Source organism: Balaenoptera borealis (genome assembly GCF_965194805.1).
Source record: "Balaenoptera borealis genome assembly, chromosome: 4".
NCBI classification, from domain to species: Eukaryota; Metazoa; Chordata; class Mammalia; order Artiodactyla; family Balaenopteridae; genus Balaenoptera; species Balaenoptera borealis.
Genome location: NC_138861.1, coordinates 120,346,422 through 120,367,296, shown reverse-complemented (window position 1 = coordinate 120,367,296; position 20,875 = coordinate 120,346,422). Strand labels below are relative to the sequence as shown.

The following is a 20,875-nucleotide window of genomic DNA, read 5'->3' as shown; positions in this document are numbered from 1 at the left end:
CAGTGCAAAATGATAAAGTCAGGAAAATCACTATTTTACAACCCATATGGAAATAAATGATACAGGTAATGGTCATCTGGAATAGATGATAAACAGATATCAATAGATGATAAAGCCACTGGGTGAAAGCTTAATGAGGAACCTCACAATGAAAAGATCAGGTTGTCACCATATGAACCCACTAATCAATCCTAACACCACTAAAAGTGAGACAACCAAGTATTATTATGATGTACACAGAACCAAAATATATTGTATTTTGGCTTAGGGAAATAAATAAATGAAGTAATATACCTGAATATAATTGAGCCATTAGATCTAATTTCTAATACATAGAAAATGGAACAGAGGAATGAGTTAAATGATACCACAAGAAGCAATCAGCCAAATTCAGAATGTGGAACAGTCTACAGGACAAGAGACCCAGGTTTTTCAAAAGATCAAAGGCACAAAAAATGGGGGTGGTGCTTTGTTTTAAAATTAAAAAGAGAATTAAGAGACATAAGCAAATACAATTAGTAAGTCTTGCTCAGTTCCTGATCTGAACAAACCAACTACAGAAGAGCAGTACTGAAACAGTCGGGCAAATCTGAATATGGACTGAATTTTAAACAACATTTAGAAATTATTGTTAATTTTGTTGGATATGATAGTGGTATTGTGGTTTGCAAGAAATTATCTTTTCCATCTCCCTGCCTCCCCTTGCCCAGGATTAGCTTTAAAACCCTCAGTAAGAAAAGGTATGGGTGTGTGTGTGTGTGTGTGTGTGTGTGTGTGTGTGTGTGTTTGTGTGTGTGTAGGGGATAGGTCAAACAAGTATAACAAACTGTTGACAGTAACTGAAGCTGATGATCCTAAGGAAAAAAAACCCAAACTGGATAATACAAGAGGCTCTTTCAGTTTTCAGTAGAGCTGTAAAGGAGGAGACAAAAATGATTACATGAATCAGTAACAGTGTATAACAGAAAACCTCAAACAGACCCAAGTTTAAGATAAGAATTTAGAATTTAAGAATTTAAATTTAAGAATTTAGGATACAAAATAAGGGCGGAATATTTAATCAATGAGGAAAGATAGATTATTTAATAAATATCAGTGACATTAGAGCTAACTATTGAATATATATGGGGGGGGAGAAATGAGATTTATTATTTACATTATGTACCAAAACAAAACCTTAAAAGACACAGAAAAGTGAAATCACCGAAGTAAAAAAATATATATAGAGGGAATTTTTCCCTAATCTTAAGGTTGAAAAGACTTTTAAAAGATACAAAGGTAAAAACAAAAGAAATTATAATATGACTATATAAAATTAAACATTTCTCCAATTAGGAAAAAAACCATTAAAATTAAAAACAAGTGTCAAGCTGGGGGAAAAAACTGCAATATATTATCAGACAAAAATGTTACAAACTAGAAGGACCTGAATAGAATAATGGTGAAAGAATATGAACAGGGATTTCAGTAAAGAAACGCAAATTAATAATTATGAAAATAATTTAATATTTTTGCTTATAAAAAATACTTGGCATACTTAGTAATACTGAAAAGTAGGCAAAGACACTTTTGCTAGGAATATAAATTGGTACATTATTTCTCCCTACCTGACCACCAAATACTGATCAACTACTGTCTACTATACATCTCCACTTGGATGTCTATTAGGTATTCTAACTTAATATGGCCAATTCGATTCCTATTCCCAGAACTATTCCTCTGTCTTCACCATCTAAGTAAGTACACTACCCTCTATCCAGGTGCCCTGCCAAAAACCTAAGGGTTATCCTTGATGCTTCCTTTCTCTCACCCACCACATCCAATCCATCAATAAGTCAAAAGATATCCCCTATCCATCCACTTTTCACTACCTCTGCCAACACCACCTTAGAAGAAAGCACAATCATCTATTTCTGGAATGATGGCAAAGCTTCCATTTGTCTCCCTGTTTCCACTTTTATCTTTTCAAATACTCCCAGCCCTAATCTGTTCTTCACATAGTAGCCAAATGAGTCTCTAAATACGTAAATCAGATTTCATTCCATTACATAAAATCTCCTGTTTTCCCTTTGCACTTGATGTAAAATCCAAGCTTCTGACTATGGTTCTTCCCTAGCTCTCTGATCTCACTCCTGTTATTCTTCCCATTGCTAACTGAGTTCCAGCCACACTGGGACTTTGGTCCTAGAACATGTTAAAGTTGCTCCTGCCTTACGTTTCTGTATATATGTTTCCTCAGCCTGAAATCCTCTACCCCCAGATTTTACCATGTCTGGCTTTTCCTGTCATTCAAATATTAACTCAACCATAACTTCTACAATGAGGGCCTTCCTGACTGTTTACTCTTTATACCCAACCCCTGAAATTTCTTCCACTCCTCTTGATTCATAGCACTTGTAACTATTTGAAATTAGCTTGTTTTTGTTTTTATTTTTTAAAGTCTTTACTGAATTTGTTACAATATTGCTTCTGTTTTATGTTTTGGTTTTTTGGCCACTAGGCATGGGGATCCTAGCTCCCTGACCAGGGATTGAACCCGCACCCCCTGCACTAGAAGGCAACGTCTTAACCACTGGACCGCCAGGGAAGTCCCCGAAACTAGTTTGTTTATTTATGGCTTTACTTACTTACTGTCCCATTGGCCCTGCCTTCCCACCAAGTTTCTTGAGAGAGGGAACTCTGTTGTGTTCACTTAGCTTCCTCTTGTAACCTCAGTGCCTAGAGTAGGGCTGCCACACGGTAGAAACTCAGTTTTCACTGAATGAATAAGTAGAGAGAAATTCTAAAGACTGGTAAAATTAGGTGCTATGATTCACTAATTTCACCTGAAGAGATTTCATATAAGGAAATAATGAGACGAATGCACAAGGTTTGTGCACACGTGTATATTTTGATTTTGACACTCAAGTTATGCCCAATAGTGGCAGACTGGGTGATTATAAAACGTTATGCAGCTATCAGATGAAGGATATGTAATAATATAGAAAGGTTTCCTCTTATGCTGTTCAAGGATTTTTAAAAAATGCAAAACAATGCCCATATTTATCAACTTATTTGTTTGTATAAATAAGTCATTTAGATGACCAGCTTCTTTACTGGCTTTCTCCTGCAAATGCATACAGCAAGAAACCCAGAAGGACAGACCCCAACTGTTACTTTTTATATCTTGATGGTGGGAGTATTGATTGATATTTATTTTCTTCTTTTTTGCTTATCTGCATTTTCTTACAGTTGATCATGCACCTTTCTTTTTTGGTTAAAAAAAAAGCCATACAGTATCTGTATCTGGTTTTTTACATATTCACTAAAATATTTTTCTATTTTTTATTTTCATTTTAAAAAAATTAATTAATTAATTAATTTATTTATTTTTGGCTGTGTTGGGTCTTCGTTTCTGTGCAAGGGCTTTCACTAGTTGCGGCAAGCGGCGGCCACTCTTCATCGCGGTGCGCGGGTCTCTCATTATCGCGGCCTCTCTTGCTGCGGAGCACAGGCTCCAGACGCGCAGGCTCAGTAGTTGTGGCTCACGGGCCTAATTGCTCCGCGGCATGTGGGATCTTCCCAGACCAGGGCTCGAACCCATGTCCCCTGCATTAGCAGGCAGACTCTCAACCACTGAGCCACCAGGGAAGCCCTTATTTTCATTTTTAAACATCAACTTTTTACCTGTTTTTCTACCCTGAAAAACTAATTTTAAGTTTTTTTCTTCCTCAAAGGGCAGCCATTGGGGTTTCCCACTACTTAATAAAGGTCATCATAAATAAATGAACACAAAGAAAGCCCTTAGATTTCAGAACCCTCCCACTGGGGTTATACTAAATGCAACATTTAAAGGCATTTCAATTTTACTATAGAAAGCTGCTAAAAGCTAAATTAAAATATTCTAACTAGGACTTCAAAAATAAATGGCTGCTTTTAAAATTAGCTTGTTAATGTTAATATTAGATTAAAATCTATAACCTTTTTTTTTAGTACACAGGTAAGAATTCAAAAGCACATCCTAGCTATGTGCCTAAATCATTATTGCTCAGTTATCCTGAAATAGTGGTGTTCCATCTGGACCAATAAAGTCATAAAGAAAATCTAACAAAATGGAAGGCAGGAAAATCTGTACTAACCAACCATATTTCTCCAGTGCCACTCCCAGTTTCCTTCTTTCTTCTGTGCTTTAATTCTAAGATTAAATTCCAGGAACAAATGGTTTTCTTATTTCCCCTCTAATTTTCATCAGTTCACCACCAGATGAAATTTCTGTAAGGTTAGTCTACTACGAGCAGTTTTTTACTGTAAGTAGAATGCTTTTGCCATTTAAATCGTTTCCTTATATTTTATTTTTTCCCCAATAAATATAAATGTAAAATACTTATTGTCCTATTATTAAACTGATATGGTATTTAACAGGTAACTCCGAGAAAGGTCATGTCAAAAGAGGTCATAGCAGTAATTATGAACAAATGTATTAATGAGCATGTATGTGTATGGAGGCTTTTACGAATTTCAGTTATATGTCACGGAGAGTTCTTCAAGTTAAGAACTGAGACCAAAATCCCAAACCACGCTTATACCATGTCATTTTTTGAGGAGAAAGCCAGCTTAGTAATACAGAATTTAAAATAACATTTACTTTAACTTCCCAATCATAAAATTAATACCCGTACATTGCAGAGCCCCTGAAAAATAAAAGTACAATGCAGAATAGAAAAATCACAGTAATACCTTTTATCTTCTTCTGTGTATGCATGCGTGCACACACACACACACACACAAACTGGAATCAAATTCTAAGTATGTCTGATCTAGACTTATCTGTATTCATACCTACGATCCATTTGAATCACCAGGGATTTGTCAGAATTGATAATAGTTTCACAATTTTTATATGATTTTTTTTTTATGACTAAATACATACTTGAGCATACTGCTGGAATCCAGAATACATTGGGCTACTGGGCGGTACTCCAGAATTAAGTGGTGCTGTAGCATTCTGATATCCAGGCTGAAGAGTTGGATAACCATACCCAAACGGCTTAGCCATTTTTGAAGGCTGAGGAGCGGCTGGGGCTGGGGCTGGGGCTGGAGCAGGGTCAGGCTCAGGAGCGGGATCAGGAGCAGGACTGCTTGCTGATGAGGAAAGCATGTCTAACGAAGGGAAAATCATGGTGTTAACAACTGACAATCAGGACTCCACAAATACTCTTGGGTGAGCCATAGCCTCTGGCGTCTCCCGTTTTATTAAAACGTTTTTATTATGAGCATTTTTGAACATACACAAAAGTAGAGAAAATAGAATAATAAACCCCATATATCCATTACGCAGCTTTAATAATCATCAGTATTTTGCTAATCTTGTTTCACATGTTCCTACCCCACCTTTTTTTTTTTACACATGTATTTACAAGAAAACCCCATTTTGTATCATTTCATTGACAAATACTTCAATTGGTATTTCTAACAGATAAGACCTTTATATTTATGCATATTAAATATATATAATACCACATAGCATATAATATATATATTTATGTATATTAAAAATACAGTTATTTTTCCTTTTATTCTCTCAGCAGAAATGGCGCTAAGAAGCAGAAGACAAAGCAAAGCAATAAAAAGAGTGTCGGGCTTCCCTGGTGGCGCAGTGGTTAAGAATCCGCCTGCAGATGCAGGGGACACGGGTTCGAGCCCTGGTCCTGGAAGATCCCACATGCTACAGAGCAACTAAGCTCGTTCGCCACAACTACTGAGCCTGTGCTCTAGAGCCCGCGAGCCACAGCTACTGAGCCTGCATGCCACAACTACTGAAGCTGTGTGCCTAGAGCCCGTGCTCCGCAACAAGAAAAGCCACTGCAATGAGAAGCCCGCGCACCGCAACAAAGAGTAGCCCCCACTCGCTGCAACTAGAGAAAGCCCACGCCCAGCAACAAAGACCCAACGCAGCCAAAACTAAATAAATAAAATAAATTTTAAAAAAACAAAAAGAGTGTCAACTACTCTTTGCTCTAACTTGCCTTTTTATCTGACCTTGACATTTATTTTAAAAAAAAGTCCATGGAAGGAGTGGCATATTACCACAATCCCCTAGAAGTCTGCTTAATTTGCAGAGGCAAAAATGAAAGTATGAAAGACAGTCTAGAATAGTGTCCAGCTCCTAAAACAATGTCTGGTATGTAGTAGAGGCCAAATAAAATTTAATGAATGAATGTTCTTCTTTTATTTAAATTTAAAATAGAAACTAAAACTTGATTAAAACTGGGGGAAAAAAACTGTAGAAAATTTAACCACCATATACTAGAATAACAACAACAAAAAGTCAAATCTAAAATACATGTGTATTTTAAACTCTCATGTCACTGTATTTCACTGTATATTTTCATATAAAAATTATATTCTTCACCAGCAATCAGACTCTGCAAAAAAAAAAATATGTTCTTAAAAGCATCTGACTTAACAAATTTATTTTTTCAAAGTTTATTGAGGAATCATCTTTCTACTGACTCTCTTCACTCTCATTTTGAAGAGACCTTCCTAGACATTCTGCTGTCTATTGTCTTGTGCTAATTAGGCAAGCACTGGCTTACTGGCTTTCTGGTAACTTCCCAGACTTCTTAAAAGGACTAGAGCATCAATGCAGTGTCATATACTTAGATTTCCTGCTTGTCTCTCCTCACTGTGATGGGACTGTAAGTAGAAAGGTCTCTTAACATGACAACAGTCATCAGCTTAAGAAATGAAGAACTGGAGCCCTAAACATGAGGGTCTAAAACTTTTTCCCCCTTTTTTAGGAAAAGGACAGTATTTCATACATTTCTATAGTCCCTAAGATCTACCTAGTACCTGACACACAGACTTAATTCAGTTAATCTTACTGTGATAGATTTTCATGGCTTTCCTTAATTTCGGTGCAGTATACATAGCTAGAAAATTTACCTAAGGTTATTCACTTACTGTCAAAGCACAGTTCATAACAAGATTAAGATTTGTTGATTAAATGAATACAGATAAACACAGCAAGGTCTAACTCCAAGGCCATCATCTTTTAACTACACCACATTAGATGTTTTATTTCAGGTTAATTTGAAGCTCATGAAATACGATAGTTGAATAAATAGTATTCATCTTTTAGTGAATGAAGTAACTCTTCTAGAATATTTTGACAATGGTAATTGCTTTTGGAATGGTCCACAACTTTTTACACACACACACGCACACTCTCTCTCTCTCTCTCTCTCTCTCTCTCTCTCTCACAGATCCCTAGGGAAAGAACCCTTAACCACAAAAGGCTGAGTAGCTTATTTAAGTATTCTTGAAATGTTAAAAGGGAACTCTGTACTAAGCTGAGAAGATTAAAGTTTTCTACTGACTCATAGAACAGAGATAGCAAGACGGTGTGTGAAGTCCAGCACACTCCAACTTCAATTAAGCTTCATCCTGGATAATTAACAACATGATAAGAAATAAAGCGAAGAGCAAAATTACTTGTTCTGTTAATCCTAAAGTTTCGAATCATTAGAAAGAAAAGACAAAGAAGGAGGTCAGGTGTGGTTGTCAGGCTGTCAGTGATAGGAGACAGGCAAATAAGGAAGATCACAGCACAAGATGCTATAATGAAGTAACTAATCATTATAGAAGTTCAGTTCGTAATTTTTTTAAACACTATCCACCACTCCTGTTCCTACATATGACCAAAGTTACTTCCAGATATGGTTAAAAGTAATGCCTCCAAAACCTACCCCCAAGTTGGTTAATCTATTTACCTGGTGGAGGCAGCCAGGAGCCATAGGGGGAGTAAAGAGTCAAAGACTATTTATATTCAGAGGCTAGTTGGAAGAAATTCAAGGACCTAAGCATGAGAACAGAAATATAAAATTTATTTAAGGAATTATTAGCATAAAAAAGAAGGGAAAAGAAGAGAAAAATTATTCAGTATTAAGTCTTTTAGAAAGAGGAAAAAGATAAAGAGCATGGTAACAAAAATCAAGTAATAAATTTCCTTAGGCGTCCCCAAAACAGCATCCACAGTTGTTATATGACAATTACACCATTAAATTAAGGCTGAAAAAACCAGGAAAATGTCCCTTTTTTCTGTTAAAAATATAGTCTGCTAATTATGTATAGTACATGTTCATGTTTGAAAGTAATTGATGGTCAGTAACTTTTGAAATAAACATCAAATATGCACCAAACAAATTACCTGGATAGCTGCCTCCTTCTAGGGCATCGTAACTGTTGGGCATTGGAGAAGCACTGCTTGTGGTAGAAGAGCTGTCAACACCTAAAAGGAAAACCAAAATATCTACTAAGTTTAAAATGACAATACATCTTAGAGCAACCTTTGGCAATTTTGAAAAACGATGTTTTGCTGATCTAGGAAAATTCCTGATCCTAAAAACATGAAATGACTGATGTTTAATGACATTTAAAAAACCATACATAAATTTCTGATAATAAGAACAGGGGGCGAAAGTGGGAAGAATACGGAGCTGATAAGTGGAATAAAATTTAAGCAGACACACATGAAGGCATCTTAAAGAAAAGATACACAACTTTCAAAGTAGTCAAACACCCAAACATCAATTTTAGACTGATAGAAATGTTAATAAAATCACACCTCAAAGACTGGATCTACCAAATCACAAGCTATTGAATACCCTATATCAATATCACGCTATTTTAAGATAATTAAATTTTAATGACTTTTATAACTCAGCATAGCTGTATGAAGCCTTCATAAGAGAGGAATCTATGGCTTGGGTTGATACCTAGCATGTTACTAAGCTTTTCTATGCCTCGGTTTATTCATCTGCTCAATAAAGATTAAACAGTACCTGCCATATTTAATAAGGTAACGAAAATAAAAGGTACTCTAATAAATATGTGTTAGACTGTAAGAATTTTTATTATATGTGTTCATTCAAAACTTGAAAGATTAATGGGAATATTCAGTGGCCATTTACGATAAAACGTAGTGGTGTCACACAGCTGGTAGAACATATATTTCTCTCATTCATTCACTTAACAAATATTTTATGGAGAGCCTACAGTTAACATAGGTAGATACACTAGAGTATATACTAATGAATAAAACTGAAAACGCACACAGCCTCTCTCTTGTGTTAAAGATCTTGGTCTTTTTCACCAGAAGACAAAATTCTGTGGTACAGAGGTTATCCCTGGCTCTTAACACCAATATTATAACCGGGTTTAAACTACATTTTAGGTTAATTTTCAACTGTGATATAGAAAGAATAGATATGCATAATTATCTTTCATTGAATAATTTTGGATAACTACAAGAACTCAGTGTATTGACTCAGGGCATAATAGCTAAAATTTTTTGTGTAGGAATATTTTGTTATCAGTAAAGAACATGATCTGGAGGCAAAAGACTGTAGTTACATTAGACTCTGTCATTTAATTGCTAAATAACTTTGGGTAAGTGACAATCATCATAATACTCTCTCTCGCAAAATGAGAACAATTTTTTAAATGCCCTATGTGTGCTTTTTAATGTTCTTGTGATGCTTAGATGAGACAGTGGTTATGAAGCAACTTACAAAACATGAAGGCTATAAAATAAATAATAGGTGAAGGACACTAATACATACAAAGTGCTTTCTTTGTGATAAATAGAATATTGTTGCATATATATATGTCATTACTCTTAATTAAGAATGGGAAGTAATGGCTCTTCCTTTTCCTTGTATTTGTGAATTTATAACTAAAGAAGAATGCTGATATACAAGGTCAAAAGTCTTGAAGTAATAGCATTAAAAGACAATACACCAAAACCCAAATATTCACCAAGGGATGAATGGATGAACAAAATGTGGTATATCTATACAATGGGATATTATTCAGCTATAAAAAGGAATTAAGTACTGATACAGGCTACAATATGAATGACCCTTGAAAACATGCTAAGCAAAAGAAGCCAGACACAAAAGGTCACACACTGAATGATTTTATTTATATGAAATATCCAGAATAGGTAAATCTCTGGAGATAGAAAGTAGATTGGTGGTTGCCAGGGGCTGAGAGGAGGGGGAAATGAGAAGTTACTGCTTAATGAGTATAGAGTTCTTTTTTAGGATGATGAAAATGTTTAGTTTTATCAAGTTCACTACATTTACAAAGTTAGAACTAGAAAGAAGTGGTGACTGCACGACAACCCAAATGACAGAATCAGATAGAGGTGGTGGTTGCATGACACTGTGAATATACTAAATGCTACTGTATGCTTTAAAATGTTTAATTTTATGTTATGTAGATTTCACCTCAAAACAAAACAAAACCAATATGCCAAGACATTTCAATGGGGAAAGAATATTCTCTTCAACAAACTGTGCTGGAACAACTAGATATCCACATGCAGCAGAATGAAGTTAGACCCCTTCCTTACACCTTATGCTAAAGTTAACTCAAAATGGATCATAGACCTAAATGTAAGTGCTAAAACTCTTAAAATATGGGAGTAAATCTTCACGACCTTCGGTTAGGCAATGGATTTTTAGATATGACATCAAAGGCACAAGCAACAAAAGAAAGACAATAGATATACTGGACTTCATCAAATTAAAAACTTTTGTGTTCCAAAGATATCATTAAGAAAATAAAGAGATAACCCACAGAATGAGAGAATATATTTGCAAATCATATATCTAGTTAATAAAGGTCTAATGTGCAAAATATTTACAGAACTCTTATGACTCAACAATAAAAAGACAAATAACCAAATTAAAATGAGTAAGGGATCTAAACAGACATTTCTCCAAAAAAGATAAACCAACGGCCAATAAGCATATGAAAAGATGCTCAACATCACTAGCTATTCTGGAAATAAAAATCAAAACCACAGTGAGATACCATTCATTTCACATCCACTAGGATGTCTGTAATTCAAAAGACAGATAACAGAAAGTTCTGGCAAGGATGTGGAGAAATGGAAGCCTCCACGAGATTGTAAAATGTTGTAGCCATGTTGAAAAACAGTCTGACAGTTTCTCAAAAGGTGGCAAACAGTTATCACATGACCTGGCAATTCCATTCAAGAGAAATGAAAACATACACCCCCACAAACAGTTGTGTGTGAACGCTCACAGAAGCATTACGCATAACAGCCCAAAAGTAGAAACAACCCAGATGTCCAACAACTTACGAACAGGTAAATAAAATGTGATATATATCCACACAATAAGATATTATTTAGCAATAGAAAGGAACACAGGACTGATACATGCCATAACACGGATAAAACTTGAAAACATTATGCTGAGAAAGAAGCCAGTCACAAAAACCAAATAGTGTATGATCTATTTATATGAAAGGTTCAAAACAAACAAATCTATAAAAACAAAAAGTAGATTAGTAGATTAGCGCGTGTATATGCGCATGTGTGCGTGTAGGGAGACAAGAATAGGAAGTGACTGCTAAAACATGGAGTTTCTACTTTGAGGTGAAGAAAATGTTCTAGAATTACACAGTGATGGTTGCAGAACTTTGTTTAAATTTAAATGAGTGAATTTTATGGTATGTGAATTATATCTCAATAAAGTTGTTATTATAAAAATACCATAGAGGGCTTCCCTGGTGGCGCAGTGGTTGAGAATCTGCCTGCCAATGCAGGGAACACGGGTTCAAGCCCTGGTCTGGGAAGATCCCACATGCCGTGGAGCAACTAGGCCCATGAGCCACAACTACTGAGCCTGCACGTCTGGAGCCTGTGCTCCCAACAAGAGAGGCCGCGACAGTGAGAGGCCCGCACACCGCGATGAAGAGTATGAAGAGTGGACCCCGCTTGCCGCAACTGGAGAAAGCTCTTGCACAGAAACAAAGACCCAGCACAGCCAAAAAAAAAAAAAAAAAAAAAAAGAACAAACGTATGGACACCAAGGGGGAAAGTGGCGGGGTGGGGGTGGGGGTGGGATGAACTGGGAGATTGGGATTGACATGTATACACTGATGTGTATAAAACTGATGACTAATAAGAACCTGCTGTATAAAAAAATAAAATAAAATTCAAAAATTCAAAAAAAAATACCATAGAAACAAAAATAAACAAATGAGACCTAATCAAACTTAAACGTTTTTGCACAGCAAAGGAAAACACCAACAAAATGAAAAGACAATCTATGGAAGGGGAGAAAAAAATTGGCAAACGATGAGACTGACATGAGGTTAAATACCCAAAATACACAAACAGCTCATATAACTCAGTATCAAAAAAAACCAAACAACCCAATCAAAAAAATGGGCAGAAGACCTAAATAGACATTTCAACAAAGAAGACATACAGATTATCAACAGGCACATGAAAAGATGCTCAACATTACTAATTATTATAGAAATGCAAATCAAAACCACAATGAGGTATCACCTCACACTGGTCAGAATGGCCATCAACAAAAAGTCTACAAATAAGAAATGCTGGAGAGGGTGTGGAGAAAAGGGAACCCTCATGCACTGTTGGTGGGAATGTAAATTGGTGCTACCACTATGGAGAACAGCATGGGGGTTCCTTAAAAAAGTAAAAATAGAGCTACCATATGATCCAGCAATCCCACTGTTGGGGGTATATATCCAGAAAAAATAAAAACTCTAATTTGAAAAGATATATGCACATCAATGTTCAGAGCAGCACTATTTACAATAGCCAAGACATGGAAGCAACCCACACGCCCATCAACTGACAATTAGCTTAAGGACATGTAGAGAGTGTGTGTGTGTGTGTGTGTGTGTGTGTGTATTTATATATATACACACACAATAGAATATTACTCAGCCATAAAAAAAGAATGAAATATCGCCATTTACAGCAACATGGATGGACCTAGAGAAAATTATACTTAGTGAAGTCAGACAGAGAAAGACAAATACTATATGATATCACTTATATGTGGAATCTAAAAAATAATACAAATGAATCTATATACAAAACAAAACAAAGCTTTTGCACAGCTAAGGAAACCATAAACAAGATGAAAATACAACCCTCAGAATGGGAGAAAATATTTGCAAACAAATCAACGGACAAAGGATTAATCTCCAAAAATATATAAACAGCTCATGCAGCTCAGTATTAAAAAAACAAAAACAACCCAATCCAAAAATGGGCAGAAGACCTAAATAGACATTTCTCCAAAGAAGACATACAGATGGCCAAGAAGCACATGAAAAGATGCTCAACATCACTAATTATTAGAGAAATGCAAATCAAAACTACAATGAGGTATCACCTCACACCAGTTAGGATGGGCATCATCAGAAAATCTACAAACAACAAATGCTGGAGAGGGTGTGGAGAAAAGGGAACCCTCTTGCACTGTTGGTGGGAATGTAAATTGATACAGCCACTATGGAGAACAGTATGGAGGTTCCCTAAAAAACTAAAAATAGAATTACCATATGATACAGCAATCCCACTACTGGGCATATACCCAGAGAAAACCATAATTCGAAAAGACACATGAACCCCAATGTTCCCAATGTTCATTGCAGCACTATTTACAATAGCCAGGTCATGGAAGCAACCAAAATGCCCATTGACAGATGAATGGATAAAGAAGATGTGGTACATATATACCATGGAATATTACTCAGCCATAAAAAGGAACGAAATTGGGTCATTTGTAGAGACGTGGATGGATCTAGAGACTGTCATACAGAGTGAAGTAAGTCAGAAAGAGAAAAACAAATATCGTATATTAACGCATATATGTGGAACCTAGAAAAATGGTACAGATGAACCGGTTTGCAGGGCAGAAATAGAGACACAGATGTAGAGAACAAACATACGGACACCAAGGGGGAAAAGCGGCGGGGGTTCGGGGGTGGTGTGATGAATTGGGCGATTGGGATTGACATGTATACACTGATGTGTATAAAATTGATGAGTAATAAGGACCTGCTGTATAAAAAAGTATATAAAATAAAATTAAAAAAAAAAAAAAAACCCGAAACAAAACAGACTCACAGACATAGAAAACAAACTTATGGTTACTAAAGGGGAGGAGGGGGTGGGACAAATTAGGAGTATAGGATTAACAGGTACATAATACATAATACTACTTAATTATGCTGCTTAGCTTCTTCTTTCCATGTCAAATCAAATATTAATGCTTAAAAATATTGCCCATTTAGATAATAATGCTATAGTAACAAACTTTAAAGTATTAATTTGATAGAAATATTCTATTTTATTTATTGGATAATTTGAAACCTGCTAGTTTAAAATTCACTTTCAGGGCTCCCCTGGTGGCACAGTGATTAAGAATCTGCTTGCCAATGCAGGGGACACGGGTTCGAGCCCTGGTCCAGGAAGATCCCACATACCACGGAGCAACTAAGCCCATGCGCCACAACTACTGAGCCTGCGCTCTAGAGCCCGTGAGCCACAACTACTGAGCCCGGCGCCACGACTACTGAAGCCCGCGCACCTAGAGCCCGTGCTCTGCAACAAGAGAAGCCACCCAATGAGAAGCCCGTGCACCGCAAAAAAGAGTAGCCCCCGCTCGCCGCAACTAGAGAAAAGTCTGCACGCAGCAACAAAGACCCAATGCAGCCAAAAATAAAAATAAATAAATAAATTTATAAAAAAATAAAATAAAATTCACTTTCAGGGACTTCCCTGGTAGTCCAGTGGTTAAGAATCCACCTTCCAATGCAGGGAACACGGGTTCAATCCCTAGTCGGGGAACTAAGATTCCCACATGCTGTGGGGGAAACTAAGCCCATGCGCTCTAGAGCCCGCGCACCACAACGAGAGAGCCTGCACGCCTCGACTAGAGAGAAGCCTGAGTGCAGCAACGAAGAGCCTGTGCGCCACAACGAAGAGACTGTGTGCTGCAACAAAAGATCCCACGTGCCGCGACTAAGACCCAATGCAGCTGAATAAATAATTTAAAAAAAATTTTTAAATTCACTTTCAGAAGAAAAGAACAAATGCAAATCTCTATTTTGAACTTGTTAAAATATCAAAGCAACAATAAAAGTTATAAATCCAGATGAACCACTAAACTAAACAGACTCAAACTTTGCTAAAACTTATTGTTCAGATTAATTCTAATTAGGTTATGCCATTACTGCCAACACAAATCAAAATGATATTTTTTAAAAAGGTACATTATGAAACATGTCAATATTCTAAACATGCTTAAAAACACCTTCACTAGTTCCCCTACCATTTTACAGAATAAGGTCTAAATGCTTTTATACTGCCATAAAAAAAACTTCAAAATTTGTCTTCTACTTTCCTTGTCACCTCCATCTCCCACCTGTTCTTGTACCATCTTCCCTCTTTTACCTTATGACACAGTCACACCCAACTTCTCACTCTTCATCCCAATACACTATTTGTTGTGTTATGTACCGTACATATTGGTCTGTTAGCCTAGATTTTCTTTTTCCACATGGCAAATTCCTACTCATCCTTCAAATTTCAAACCCTTCCTAAAACCTTTCTGACATGCCAATGGAAATCATTTCTTCTCCTATATAGGGACATTTTCTTAACCCTGAATTACTGTACTTTTCAAGCTGTACTGTAATCACCTATGATATCTGCTTCCCTGTCATATTATTAGTATATAGAGGCAGCTATGCTACTGTATTGATATTTGGAACCACGATACCAAGCAAAATACTGCTTTCTAAATACAAGCTAGTTTTAGTCGAATGAGAAGCTTTGGTACTTGTCACCACTCTTAAATCCTCTGATAGGTCTAGTTTGCCTTAGTCACTTCACGCTACAATTAGTGATAACAAATATTCTGAGATCAAACGGAGGGTGAATATGAATGTAATACTTGGGAAACATTTTCCCTCATTCTTTTACTGGCTGTATGTCACAGGTTGCGAGAAGAAAAGGGGAAGTCAGAAAAGAGGGGGAGCTGAATCTGAGGAAGTAAGGAGTAAGGTCAAATGAATAGCTCAGAATCTGTGAAGTTGGGGGAAAAAAATCAGGATGCACTGAAGCCTTCTAAAAAAAACTTAAGCCATTCTCTCTCTATGGGTCAACAAAGCCTAATGTACTTACTTACTAGTATTGTTCAATTTGAAATTAACCAGGTAATTTGAGATTTCATTTCCCATAACTTGTATAAAATATGGAAAAACTGTAAGTCAAATTCCATCTCTACCACTTACCAGTTGAGAGAAAATGGACAAGACTCCTAACATTTCTGAGCCATTCCTTATTTGTAAAAACAGATGTTATAACACCTACTCCACAGGCCTAATGTTAAGATTAAACAGCTATAACAGATATAAATTAAACAGATACTAGCCAGAGACTCAGGAAATGTTCTTCTTTTTTTTCTCTTCCCTCTTCCTATGCTAAAACAGTGCTACAAAAGAGGGGAAAAGAAAGACCAAGACAAGAACCTCCTGATGGATAAGGCCAATCGTTTGTTCTCAGACTTTCCTTAACATTTATCACTGTGAACCAAGTTACTTTTGATTTGTAAAAATGGTTCTCTTCTTTCGGTAATACTCTGCTAATACTCCCCCCCCCCCCGCCCCCGTCTCCAATCTTCCTTCTTCCTTAGTCTAAGAACTCTTATTTCTTACTGGCTTATTCCAAAAGCTTCAAGCTCTAATCAATTTCTTCTGTAAATGCAAAATCAATTTGCATTTCCAAAATGCAAGTTTGGTTACGTTATTTTCCCATGTAAACTCCTTCAGTGACCTCTCACTACCTTCAAGATAAAATCCAAACTCCTTACTAGGAAATGTAAGGTTCTTAAAGATCTTACCCAGCCATCCTACTCACCCTCATTCAATTCTTCTTGCCACTGCTCTCTGCAAACCATAGGTCCCAAACTCACTAAAGTTCCCCAAATATGCTACCTTCTCTCAAGTGTCTTGCTTTGTTTCAAAAAGTGTCTCTGCCTCTCCCCAGATCCCTCACTTGCCCAATTCCAAGTTCTTTCAGATTCAGTTTAGGTTCCCCTGCCCGCCCTCCAGAATCCTCCCTGTCATGCCACCCTACCTCTGTTTCCAAATTCTCCTATGTATTCCTATAAAACACTATGATTAACACAGGACTTACTATCATTTTGTTCTATATTCCAAGTCAGACTGTGAGCTTCTTGGGTTTTTAATCAAGCTCACAAATAGGGAATTATTAATTTGTTTATAAATTGGTTGTTCAGAACTCAGAACACACTTTTTCAAAGAAATAATGAAATAACTGGCATTTATTATCCCAAGTCATAAGCACTCTTTAAAAAACCCATAATCCATATTATTGATTAAACACTATACATTTATGACAGGCTGGAAAATATAAAGCATTTGCAAATGTTTAGTATTTCAGTTAATTAGTTTTAGGGCTAGCCTAGACATCCAATCACCATCCAATCACTATTTCTATTTGAAAGTGCCTTCTGAATTCTAACTCTGGACACTGGTACCAAATCTCCTTCTGCTATAGCCCTAATACTCTGCCCTCTTCCACTGTACAGAGGGTTGGAGTTTCCAGCTATAGCAATTATATATACAGGATGTTTGCAAGCTAGATGTTCAGCTAACAGGTATCATCTGCAAACACATGACCACATTTTCTTTTCAGTGTATATGAATACTGAAAACCCTGAAACTAATACTGTTCTTAATGGCATGGATATCTTTTTATATCCTTCACAGACCTAGGACATGTATTCAATTTCTAAAATTTAAAAAATATACTAAATTCAATATGTATTGAATTTAGTTGAAAGATATTTATTTGTTAAAATAATCACATAGTACATCAGTTAAAGAGAAAGATAGATTTGAACCCTTTTAGGGATTTTCTTTGGCGGGGGGTAGGGGAGTGGTGGAAGGAAAGGGAAGATGTTGATCGAAGAGTACAATCTTCCAGCTATACATGTTCTAGGGATCTGGGGATCTAATGTATAGCATAATGATTATAGTTAACAATACCATATTATATACTTGAATTAAAAAAAAAAAAAGAAGAAGAATTTTCTGTGGAAGTTAGCGATAAGGCCAATACTGTGCTGTTATCTACAGGAGTTGACTTAATTTGTTCTGTGTCAAAATACAACATTACTTTTTAAAATATCCAAGCAAACCATAAACATATCATTATCTGTGACATAGTACCTGGCACTGAATAATTACTATTAGCCTGTGTGAAAGTCAAATAAAAACTGACTAGCACCTTAAAACTCATTATGAAAAAATCAGAAGTTTTTTCCTAACATCATTTACAAAATATAGCATCAAGCTGTCACATTACTAGAGGCATGGGAGAGAGCTTCCTGTTGTCCTCTGGCCTCTTCCTAACCTGAAAACTCCCTAGAGGAAAGGCACTGGGCGTATGGATAGCAGGTGACAGAACATTAGCTGACAGTGTCTCCCAGGGACTAGGGCTGATACTGATCTTTGGTTTTTTACTTCCCTCTTTCACTGCTTACTCCCTTTCACTCCCATTTTCAAGTTAGTATTTCTTACTAGTATAGGTATGACAGTACTTGTCTTCAGTACTGAATCTAAAACTAATAAAAGGTCCACTCTAGCACTAACAACTGAAGGAGTGAATACCTGTGACTGAATAAACTTAGTGAGGAGTTTAAGATATAACCATTATGGGAACCTGATAGCTTGCTATCTGCTCAAGCTTTCTTTAAGTTTATTCTCCAACAATTCTGAACTTTTAGAAGCTGCCAAGAAAACATAAGACTGCCTCTAGTACAAAATCCTATTTTAGTTTCCAAGTGTGCATTTAATGAGGAAACCTTAAAAAGGAAGCCTATTTGTAGCATGTAATTTAAAAAATTAGATGGTTTAATGTAAAATCAGAACTGAAATCAAAATTTCCTTTTAAAACTGAAAGTTTTAAATAAATATCCGTGTACTTGACTCCTGGATAGACCCGCTGTCAAGGAAACCCTAAGCTTTAATAAATGAAAAGCAAAAATAAGAGGATAGTTACTTTAAATATAACTATAAAGAAGATTATTACTGATTTCCAAACCTGCTTGCTAGTTGATATTTCATTACCGCTTAATAAATTTTTCCAAAATTGGAGAATAATCCACATAAACTAAACACACAAAAATCTCATGATTATAGGGAATGAATACCACTGAAATGCTTAAAAAATAGAGCACTCCAAAATCTCTACTTGACAGATACACTTATATGTAATCTCCGCACCAATTTGAGGCATTCTTCTACTTTTTTTACATATGAAAAAAATACTGTAACTGAGCAGGATTTAAAAAATAAAATAAAATTCATTTTAAAGCTAGATTTCCTTTTCATTTTTTCTTTCCCCTCACTTAGAATGTCCCTTTAATTTGCAATCAACAAAAATAGGACTTTTTTTTTAACAAACCATGAAGAGATAACACCAGGATCCTAGTAAAAATGTCCATAGTCCAGTCATTGTTTTGCTGCATAATAAAAAAGGCAAAGGAGGAAGACAACATGTAAGAAATGCCATGGTGACCACTGCCATGTGCCCTTTAGTTCCCACCTATTCCAGGGCTTTGTGTTCTCACTAGGAGATAAAGACTATCCTCTTCACACCTCTCTGCAGACAGACCTCGGTTTGAATCTCCACTCTGCTACTTAGGAGTTGTGTGACCAGAGACAACTGTTACTATACATGTTCAGATCGCAGTCAACTCATCCGCAAAATGGAGCCAATTATCTCTGCCTCGCAGGATTGTTGAGAAGAACAAATTGAGATAAAAACATGTTCTCAATGTTAGTAATGACACCTAATTTTTTTTTGAGAGATTTTACCATTTGCCAGACATTGTTCTAAGCTCTTTACGAAGAATACCTTCAATCCTCAAAACGACCATATGTAATTGTTACTGTTATGATTCCTCATTTACAGATGAGTACATTGAGACTCAATGAGTTTAAGAAACTTGTCTAAGGTCACAAAGTTAGTACGTGACAAAGTCAGGATTCGAATTTAGAAGAAAAGACACAAAACCCCACAGCTTTTAGCTCTTTAGTGCGGCATCTGGCACACAGTAAGTACTCAAAAATGTTAGGTATTATTAAAATCTAAATGCTGTGAGTTAAGAATTTAGGGATTTTTAATCTGTAATATATTCAAGAAAAAAGTAGTTAAATAAGATAAGGTGATAGGAGAAAAGCCATAAATGCTAAATCTTTTTGATTTTCCAATTTTTTTTTTTCTGTCTAAGTAAGGAAAAGCGGTTTTCAACCACTGCACCTAATTGTAAGCAGAACAAAAACGGGGGTAATTTAGGCTGACAAATAACATTACGCAAAATAACACATTTTTGAAATGTGTAAAATAAGGATCATGAGATTAAAAAGTGAGACATATGTAGGATCTGAATAATACATACATTAAATAATAATAATCATTCAGGGCCTGGGAGCAATGACCCATCATCAGCAAAGACCACACGTTACAAGCAGATCTTGGTTTCTGAAACACCCTTCTCTACTACAGGCACCAGGACTAAAGGAAATGGTTTGTCCCAGGCTTGCAGCAGCCCAAATACAAGACGAGCTAGGAACGTCTTATCGAGGACTTAAGGTACTTAAAATAAGTGCTTAAAGATTCATGGGAACCTTTTAAAAAGACAGTTTGAACGAGCTGCTACTGGCCAGGACAAGTTGCTATCAAAATAATTAATGACACTAATGGATTATTACCCACTGAATAAAATAAGAATCCATGAGTCAATATGAACCCAAAGAAATCAACAAGGGAGAAGGGAAAGCTCTTCTTCACAATGAAACCTGAACTCATAAATATAGAGGGAATGTTGGAACTAGAAAATCACCAATGAATGTTAAAACTAATGAGTGACGGTTTAAAAAAAAGAACAGGAAATTTATGTAGTATCATAGAATTTCCCCACAAATTACTTATTAATTTCAA

The 20,875-nt window shown here is 36.1% G+C and overlaps 1 protein-coding gene across 6 annotated transcripts in view; it reads right to left on the bottom strand.

Annotated features, from left to right (window-relative positions):
* Positions 1–20,875, bottom strand: part of SEC24B (SEC24 homolog B, COPII coat complex component) — a 92,864-nt gene that overhangs the window by 29,341 nt on the left and 42,648 nt on the right. For all 6 annotated transcript variants that reach the window (XM_082389159.1, XM_082389160.1, XM_082389161.1 and 3 more), the window contains 2 exons: positions 8,189–8,269; positions 4,910–5,139 (listed from right to left, as the gene is read on the bottom strand). In XM_082389159.1, coding sequence (XP_082245285.1) covers positions 4,910–5,139; positions 8,189–8,269 — 311 coding nt within the window. The remainder of the gene's footprint in view (positions 1–4,909; positions 5,140–8,188; positions 8,270–20,875) is intronic.